The sequence below is a fragment of the Echiichthys vipera genome, assembly GCF_963691815.1.
Source record: "Echiichthys vipera genome assembly, chromosome: 23".
In the NCBI taxonomy this organism is placed as follows: Eukaryota; Metazoa; Chordata; class Actinopteri; order Perciformes; family Trachinidae; genus Echiichthys; species Echiichthys vipera.
Window position 1 is genome coordinate 1582773 of NC_139848.1, and position 9721 is coordinate 1592493.

At 44.7% G+C, this 9721-nt stretch overlaps 1 protein-coding gene and 1 long non-coding RNA gene across 2 annotated transcripts; both read left to right on the forward strand.

The window, feature by feature from the left end:
• The first annotated feature begins 5108 nt into the window (after positions 1 to 5108).
• LOC310964816 (kinesin heavy chain-like) lies at positions 5109 to 6951 on the forward strand. The gene is made up of 5 exons (XM_083938087.1): positions 5109 to 5246; positions 5367 to 5515; positions 5960 to 6107; positions 6661 to 6759; positions 6840 to 6951. Exons 2-4 carry the CDS (start codon positions 5397 to 5399, stop codon positions 6724 to 6726), a joined length of 333 nt encoding a protein of 110 aa, XP_083794213.1. The 5' UTR covers positions 5109 to 5246; positions 5367 to 5396; the 3' UTR covers positions 6727 to 6759; positions 6840 to 6951.
• A 40-nt stretch (positions 6952 to 6991) lies between these two features.
• LOC310964542 lies at positions 6992 to 9024 on the forward strand. Its single transcript, XR_014593752.1, has 3 exons — positions 6992 to 7150; positions 7654 to 7810; positions 7899 to 9024. It is a non-coding gene; the product is annotated as an uncharacterized lncRNA (long non-coding RNA).
• The last annotated feature ends 697 nt before the right edge of the window (positions 9025 to 9721 follow it).

Sequence of the window (9721 nt, forward strand, 5' to 3'; positions counted from 1 at the left end):
AGTCAGACACAGAAGTGGGACCCAAATGCAACTTAAAGCTACAGAAATCAAATGCATCTGTAAGCAAATGTTTCCAAACACAACATAGTGAGAACACAGTGACAGACAGAGGCAAACCGGAAATAGAAGAAAGAGCCAGAAGGAATCAGACATGAGAACATTAGGCCGTAGATTCACACAGGACACACACACACACACACACACCTACATAAAAGCACATATACAGCACGAGACAGGACAGGAGCACACACACACGTGTGTGAATGATCCCTGTGTTTGTTATTAATTCATGTGTTCACTGAGCCTTGAGTCCAGTTGAGTCCTTCTTAGTAAACTCGCTCCAGTCTCAGCAGGGACGTTAAAGGAGCAGCCTGTTCAAAGAGGAGTTAGGGCGCCCTCCTGTGGCCGCGCTCACAAACTACAACTGCATCCAGCTCAAGTTAGCGGAAGTAGAGATGAAGCACTTCCGCTTACACCCTTCACAATAACAGTGAGACTCCTGTGTGCGCGCTCTAATAATGATAGAAGTACACTACGCTTGTGTCTGGCGTCAGCTTGATGGTAACCATGGAAACGTGTTCAACCTTCTTCTTGCTCAGACCGAAGGTGCGAGAACATTCAGTTTGGAGAGAAGTAGATATGTGTCGGTGCTTCCGTTAGCTTCGGCTAATGCTGTAAGCTAACTACGGTGGCCCTACTGGCTCAACGCACTGGAAACAGATGCGGCTAATGTGAGCTAACCGTGAGACTCGAACCAGTGAGCTTCTAAAATGGCGTCTGGTTATTTTCCTGCCGCAGTTTAGTGACGTTTAAATGTGAAACAGTGTGTAAAGTAACGTTAGCTGCAGTCGGAGCAGAATATCTGAGGAACATCCTGTTCAGAAGGTGAGAAAGTGCGCCCTCCTGTGGCCGCAGGCACCAACTACAACTGCACTCACGGCAAGTTAGAGGAAGTACATCTAAGCAGCACTTCCGCTCTGATCCTTCAAAATAATATGTTTTAAATGGATTAGCGCGCCCTCCTGTGGCCACGGTGAGAAACTACAACTGAACATTGAGATCAAATGGAGATTCTTAAAGTCTGTGCAGCTAAACAGTACGTTAAAAACACTTTAGAGACATTTCTGTGAATTAAAGTGTATTTTTAATTAATTCATTAATTCCTTAAAGCTGTAAAGGAGAGTTAGGTGTGTTTACATTTGTGTCCAAACCCTCAGAGTCTCAGCAGGGACGTGATGACAGGCTGCAGTGAAACATGGCTGCAGGACGTTGAGCATTGTGCTGCTGCAGGATTCACGTGTGTGCACCTGAGGGAAACAGATTTAAGAACATGTACAAAGCCTTTTGATCCCAAACATTCAAAACAAGTGAGCTGCTCCTGTAAAAGCTAGAAATGTTCAGTTCAACTCAGAAGAGCTGAAGGTGGGTAAACTACAGAGGAGTAAACATCACTTTAATCACAATAAATCAACAATACATGTTCATAAACACAGGAATGAATTAATGCCAAAATAAACAATAATGCAGAAACACATTTAAAGCATTTTTATACATGTATCCATGTATTTATATATCTATTTATTCATGCATTTATATATCTATTTATTCATGCATTTATATATCTATTTATTCATGTGTTCATTCTTCTATTCCAGCACTGATTGGTTGGTTTCTTAAAGGGACAGTGCACACTAATGAACAGCCGAGCTTTAAGTGAGCCACAGTCAGACACAGAAGTGGGACCCAAATGCAACTTAAAGCTACAGAAATCAAATGCATCTGTAAGCAAATGTTTGCAAACACAACATAGTGAGAACACAGTGACAGACAGAGGCAAACCGGAAATACAAGAAAGAGCCAGAAGGAATCAGACATGAGAACATTAGGCCGTAGATTCACACAGGACACACACACACACACACACACACACACACACCTACATAAAAGCACATATACAGCACGAGACAGGACACGAGCACACACACACGTGTGTGAATGATTCCTGTGTTTGTTATTAATTCATGTGTTCACTGAGCCTTGAGTCCAGTTGAGTCCTTCTTAGTAAACTCGCTCCAGTCTCAGCAGGGACGTTAAAGGAGCAGCCTGTTCAAAGAGGAGTTAGGGCGCCCTCCTGTGGCCGCGACCACAAACTACAACTGCATCCAGCTCAAGTTAGCGGAAGTAGATATGAAGCACTTCCGCTTACACCCTTCACAATAACAGTGAGACTCCTGTGTGCGCGCTCTAATAATGATACAAGTACACTACGCTTGTGTCTGGCGTCAGCTTGATGGTAACCATGGAAACGTGTTCAACCTTCTTCTTGTTCAGACCGAAGTTGCGAGAACATTCAGTTTGGAGAGAAGTAGATATGTGTCGGTGCTTCCGCTAGCTTCGGCTAATGCTGTAAGCTATCTACGGTGGCCCTACGGGCTCAACGCACTGGAAACGCGCAGCTAATGTGAGCTAACCGTGGGACTCGAACCAGTGAGCTTCTAAAATGGCGTCTGGTTATTTTCCTGACGCAGTTTAGTGACGTTTAAATGTGAAACAGTGTGTAAAGTAACGTTAGCTGCAGTCGGAGCAGAATATCTGAGGAACATCCTGTTCAGAAGGTGAGAAAGTGCGCCCTCCTGTGGCCGCAGGCACCAACTACAACTGCACTCACGGCAAGTTAGAGGAAGTACATCTAAGCAGCACTTCCGCTCTGATCCTTCAAAATAATATGTTTTAAATGGATTAGCGCGCCCTCCTGTGGCCACGGTGAGAAACTACAACTGCACATTGAGATCAAATTAGAGATTCTTAAAGTCTGTGCAGCTAAACACTACGTTAAAAACACTTTAGAGACATTTCTGTGAATTAAAGTGTATTTTTAATTAATTCATTAAAGCTGTAAAGGAGAGTGAGGTGTTTTTACATGGGTCTATTCATCTCAAGTGTATCTAACTTTTATTATTTTGCAAAAGCCTTTTTTGAAGACTCAGCACGTGACCTCGGTGATGTTTGTTGTGTTTGAAGTGTGGAAGACGAACCTCTCTGTGCATGAAGACAAAACCAGAGTGCATCCACATGAGCTGTGATATTTCAACAACAACAACAGTCAAAGTGACATCTGTGATGTCTCTGATCTGTTTGTGCTCTTCATGCATCACAGACTGTGTTCAAACACCACCACAAGTGTGTGTTCACTTACAGCTGACGGGGGCTGCCCTGTGTTTGTGTGACTGTGACTCTCATGTGCTCTCTCTGTGTCTCTCTCTCTGTCTGTCTCTCCCCCCCCCCCCCTCTCTCTCTCTCTCTCCCTCTCCCTCTCTCTCTCTCTCTCAGCGTTTTGTGTCCAGTCCAGAGGAGGTGATGACGTCACAGACGAAGGTAAAAACAATGGGCACGTGGCAGTGACTAGTATGTATCTTCATATGTGTGTGTTGTAGTGTCATTAAGTGACGTTTTATCACAATTTTGTAAGAAGATATTTATATTGAATGTGTTTTTAAGTAAGGAACAGTGACGTGCAGTGAGGGTTGGGGTTGGGGAGGCACTGACTCACAAGTCAGATTTACAAACATACAGTTGGATGCCAATAGGATAGGATGAGAGAATAGGAGCGAATAGGATGCTGAAAACCATTTTAAAACACCAGAGCCACTGTATATTGCAGTATATCTTACCTTTACTGACTGAAAGTCCAGCTTTGAAAAATGTCTTAGTTTAGAAATCAAATCCTCCATTTTCAGGGCGAGAAATGACAGCTTGTCACTAAGCTCTACAGCGTCACACAGCACACTTCTTGTGTTTACTTTTTTCACACAGGTCAGAGTTCACCGTGATCTGGCTGCAGGCTATCTGGCTGCTCACTATCGCCGCCTGCCTTGAGGCAGAGGTACTGCCTGCCTCAAGCCAAGCATTTTCCCTGTGGATTTATGTCACATCAATAAGATGTAAATATTACACACATACGTAAAATACATTACTTAACACCATGGAAAAGAAGACGTATGCTTTTATTACATAAAAGTGTCCTCAACCATCATATTGGAAACATAAACAGAAATGGGAACAAGCACGCGCAGAGGGCACGCGCTCAATACAGTTTGTGAGTGATTGCGCAATCTGGAGGGAGGCACGGCTGTCCGTGCCTCACCTCTCGCATCCGAAGCGACTCCGTTTATTTAAATAGGAAATACAGAATTTTCTGCCATTTTTACTATAAAAACGGTCAAAATACATTAAGAACCACACCAAAATCATAGTCCAGAGGATAAATATTAATACTTGTTATTTTATTATTTCGTTTCTTTATTCTCTCATGATGACAGGGGAGGCGCAGCCTCACCTGCCTCCCCTGACCGCACGTCACTGGTAAGGAAGTATAAAGATCCTTGACTTTAGTAAATGTAGCAACAAACAACAAATGCAACAAATAGATTTGAAGGATCTGTAAAGTCAGAGGATGCGTGAACATGTGCTGCATGGATGTTGTGCTTTAAGGACACGTAGGTAGGTAGGTGTGTGTGTGTGTGTGTGTGTGTGTGTGTGTGTGTGTGTGTGTGTGTGTGTGTGTGTGTGTGTGTGTGTGTGTGTGTGTGTGTGTGTGTGTGTGTGTGTGTGTGTGTGTGTGTGTGTGTGTGTGTGTGTGTGTGTGTGTGTGTGTGTGTGTGTGTGTGTGTGTGTGTGTGTGTGTGTGTGTCCATCCAAACACTAGCTGAGGCTCTGGCTCATGTGCATGGGCTCCAGGTGAGTCCCATGCAGCTGATTACGCTCCAGCAGGTCTGCAGCCTTGAAGACAGGAAACAGCAACAGCAGAGGGGGGGGGGGGGGGTCCCAGATCTGTCACAGACGCCCTTTTAATCTCATTTTACACGTTTGGAAAAGAAACTGGTGACTACAGCAGATCTCAGATCAGTGTAGTAGAGCAAAGAGTTCACTGTTCCCTCTGAAATGTAGCAGAGTAGAAGTATGAGCACAGTACCTCCAACCCCTGAGCTTCACACATGTGAACCACGTCTGTCGACCAACTGTAGTTATTTATCCTCCAGACATGAACGAGCACAGCTCTCGCAGCCACAGCATCTTCCTCATTAACATCAAGCAGGAGAACACGGAGACGGAGAAGAAGCTGTCGGGGAAGCTCTACCCGGTCGACCTGTCGGGCAGGGAGAAGGTCGTTCTGAGTGACATCGGGAGGATGCGTTCATGTAAAACTGACGTGAAGTCTAATCTGTGCGTTGTTGCTGTTTGAACAGGTCAGTAAGACGGGAGCAGAGGGAGCCGTGTTGGACGAGGCGAAGTCCCTCACAGTTACCTCTCATCCCCACGCACTGGAACAATGAGTGTGTGACACGTCTGATGCATCTCTTTCTCAGAAGTCCCACGTACCGTACAGAGACAGTAAGATGACTCGGATCCTGCAGGACTCTCTGGGGGGGAACTGTCGCACCACCATCATCATCTGCTGCTCGACGTCCATCTACAACGAGGCCGAGACCAAGTCCACGCTCATGTTTGGACAGAGGTAGAACTTCTTCTTGTTTGTTGGCATGTTTATTAAATGTGATGCAGGTTGTCGACATTTTGAATTGTGCAGAATTGAATCAGCAGTCGACCTCAGCTGCTTCCTCACTTTGGGATCATTTGACTGGTAGTTTTTGTTTCTCACAGAATTATAAAATAATTATAATGATGAGGTCACATTTAGCTTCAGGAGGAAGTCAAAAGCATCTTTCTTCTCCTTTTGTCACTTTTTAAAGCACATGTTGGTTCATCACTGTTCTCTAAAGGTCCCTTTAATTCAAACGCACCTTGTTTCTGTTTTTTATGACTTTGATGAACACTGAGAATGATGTGATGTGGCTGCTGAGGGATGAAGGTCCAGGCTGTCCAAAGATCAAGCACAGTGAATGAAAGTGGGTGCTCTGGGGCTCAAACATGTGTACCGTCTGTGTCCTGTCTGTGTCAGAGCCGAGACCATTAAGAACACAGTGTGGGTGAACCTGGAGCTGACGGCCGAGGAGTGGAAGAAGAAATCTGAGACGCAGAAGGAGAAGAAGAAGAGCCTGAAAGCATCATCCAGAGGCTGGAGGCTGAACTCCAGCGCTGGAGCAACGGTGAGATAAGAAAACACACACAGATGAATTCTCATTTACTGTTGTTTCACTAATCTGTGCACGTTTCAGAGGGAAGAAGAGTTTCAAATACAGGTTAAAGTAATGAGGCATAATTCTGCAGCTGACCACTTAGGGCGCCCTCCCACTGTGCCTCCGTCCCGTGCCCCGTGCTTTAGGGTCCTTGTCCCCCCCCCCAGGCCCGTTTGTACTCACACTACCTGGGCCTCGGAGAATGCTTCCTGCTGCCTGTACGTGGTGTGACGGTGGAGTTTGGTGGAGTTTCTTCAGTTCACTTTAGATTGTTGTTGATTGGATCCCTGAACACAATGGTGCAGGTGTCGTCCTGAACACCTGTGTGCTCTGAAGAGCGTCTTCAACAGCGAGCCTCTCTATGCTGTGTTCACTTACGCCTCTTTAACTTTGCTCATGCACGTCGCTCTGACAGTGACACGTGTTTGTATCCTTCACACAGCAGCAGAACCACACCTCCTGAAACTGCACTATGAATAAAACTGAATGATGTGACTTATTGCCACTTGTCTTCCTCTCACAGTCTGAACCAGGGTCTGTTGTTGGAGCAGGAGCGGCTCCTGTTGGACTACGACAAACTGAAGGCTGAAGAGCAGAAGGATGCAGAGCTCCAGAAACTCATGTAGGCATCGAACCGTACTCTTCATTTCTGAGGATCACATCTAATGCACTTTGATTTGGACATGTTTCTTTTCTGTGCAGACTTCTGAATGAAGAGAGGGAGCAGGCCAGACAGGACCTGAAGAGCCTGGAGGGCCAGAGAGGGCCTGAAGGACCTGGAGGGCCAGAGAGGACCTGAAGGACCTGAAGGGCCTGGAGGACCTGGAGGACCTGAAGGGCCAGAGAGGACCTGAAGGACCTGGAGGGCCTGGAGGGCCAGAGAGGACCTGAAGGGCCTGGAGGACCTGAAGGGCCTGGAGGGCCAGAGAGGACCTGGAGGGCCTGGAGGGCCAGAGAGGACCTGAAGGGCCTGGAGGGCCAGAGAGGGCCTGGAGGACCTGGAGGAGACTGTGGTGAGTGGCTGAACTTTAACCTTTGTTTAGTTGTTGGGATCTTTTTCATGACAAACTCGACTCTGACTTTATTTATTTGATTTATTCTGTTGTTATGACCGACTGAAGCATTAGATTTGACCCTTTGAAATATTCTACTGTGACTTTTGAATGTGAATTTGATCCAAACCATCTTTTCCAGTTAGTGCTCCAGTGTTTTAGAGTGACCACTGTGCGTCTGTGTTATCTGCATTAATGTTTCAGTGAGAGTTGATGTAATTTACTGAATGTTTCCATTTGTGTGGGAGTTTAATCCCTTTGTTATTTAAGGACTGAAACAAACGTATTGTAAAGTGGAGGGTAGAGCCTCCTGCGTGTGACACGTGTTTAAACTTAATGTTATATATTTTCATTCAGTTCATCTTTTTAGTGAAGGACGTTTGTGTGAAAGTGTGAGATTTATGTTGCAACTACAAAAACAACTGTAAATAATGATTTCTCCTCTTTTTTAATCCGTTTTCCAGGTTTTTCTACTTGTTTTTTTTTTGTGGGAGGCATCGAACCGACGCCATGACAAATACAAGTTCTGATGTAATTCAGTGTGGTGGAGCTGATGGTGCAGGGGTTAGTGCCAGAGTTGGCAGCCAGGAGACACAGGTTCAAGTCCTACAGAAAGTTCAGGTAAATTTAGCAAAAAATGGCTTTTTTTACCAAAAAAAGGCAAAAAAAAAAGCTCAAATTGAGAGAATTTGCTTATTCCTTGTCCCAGCTCCCTCCTGTCTACAGTTGCAACCTCCCTGCACTTCTACTTATGGCTCAGGTCCACCTATCGACGGATCTACCAGGGTCGCCTACGATTGTCATTATCCCTCGCAACCAACACCGTGACTACCACCATCACCACCACCGATGACCAAGTCTTCCTTACGACACACCAACTGACACACCTGCCCAACCAACCCACCAACCAACTCCTCTACTGACGCATCATTCCAACGACTGATCTACCAACCAACCGACCGAACAACTCTACCCGACAACCTGTTCTAACCACACCTGCCCACTGGTGACGAGCAGCCTTGAACCCGGCACGGGCGCCTATCGTGCCGAGATCAAACCTGCTGCGCCACCAGTGCACAGACACAGTGAACTCTGCTCTGGGCGGATTTGACTTTGACTTCATTGGGTTTTATTCTAACACAAAATTCAAAAGTCACTGCCTCACACAGGACTTGAACTCACAACCTCCTCTCTAGAAGAGCATCTCTTATCACCTCACACCATCTGATCAGGAAATTATCATGTTTGATGTTGTATTTGTTATTCAGCTGCTGCATGAGACCTTCAAAGATGGAGAATTAGATTAATATTAAATTCACAACCTCTTGTAGTTTAACCAAGCTCTGAACTCCCTGAGCTTTCTGATCTAAAACGTTTTGTGTTCAACATTAAATTAGTCATTTATTTGGAAGTAGGTCCTTAAAACTTCTTGTACGACCTAAGAATCAAACAGACAACCTCCTGTTTTCTAGTCCAAAACTTTACACACTGAGCTAACTGATCTGAGGTTGCATGATGTTTGGTAGAGATGACCACTCCCTGTGTACGACACTGACTGATATCACTGCTGATTTTGATTTTTCAGTGCCAAAAAACTCATATATCAAACTGACAAATGTAGAGGTCAACTGATGCATTAGTCAGGACAGAAGATTGCAAACATTGATGTATCTAAATAAATAAATCTGCTGCACAGCATAAGTATCAAACAGACAACCTCCTGTCTTCAAACACAACACACATTAAGTTGAGCTAACTGAGCTGAGAGTGAGTGTGCTGTGTGTTAGAGATCACCACTCCCCGTGTACAACACTGCCTGATGTCACTGCTGATATTGATTTGTTTGTGCCAAAAAGCTTATATTACAAATGTAGTGTTCAGTTGATGCATTGGCCAGGTCAAAAGACATTTTGTGTATCTGAATAAATAAATCTGCTGCACAGCATAAGTATCATACCAACAACCTCCTGTCTTCAAAGCCAACACTCTACACACTAAGCTAACTGATCTGAGATCCATCTGTTGTTTGGTAGAGATCGCATCTGAGTCTTCTCTGGATACAACACCGACAGAAATGGATTTTTCTGTTTCAAAACAAGCTTCAACCTGACAAATGAGGAGCCTGATGAAGCATTGGTCAGGTCATAGATTGCTAACATTGATGTTTCTAAATAACTAAATCTGCTTCACAGCATAAGCATCAAACCAACAACCTCCTGTCTTTGAACCCAACACATAATAAGTTGAGCTAACTGAGCTGAGACTTTACATGCTGTTTGTTAGACATCACCACTCTCTGTGGACTGATGTCACTACTGATATAGATTTGTCTTATATGACAAATGTAGAGCCTGATGAAGCATTGGTGAGGTCAAAAGATGGCTGACATTTTTGTTGTATCTAAATAAATAAATCTACTGCACAGCAAGAGAATCAAACCAACAACCTCCTGTCTTCTAACCCAACTCTAAACACATGAAGCTAACTGATCTGTTGTCTCTTCTGCTGTTTGTTAGACATCACAACATTGAT

Excerpts from the sequence above, each read along its gene's own strand:
- LOC310964816 (XM_083938087.1), top strand. The coding sequence starts at position 5,397 with ATGACTCGGATCCTGCAGGACTCTCTGGGGGGGAACTGTCGCACCACC. Across the intron at positions 5,516-5,959 it reads ACGCTCATGTTTGGACAGAG|AGCCGAGACCATTAAGAACA; the intron begins GTAGAACTTCTT and ends TGTCTGTGTCAG. Across the intron at positions 6,108-6,660 it reads ACTCCAGCGCTGGAGCAACG|TCTGAACCAGGGTCTGTTGT; the intron begins GTGAGATAAGAA and ends TTCCTCTCACAG.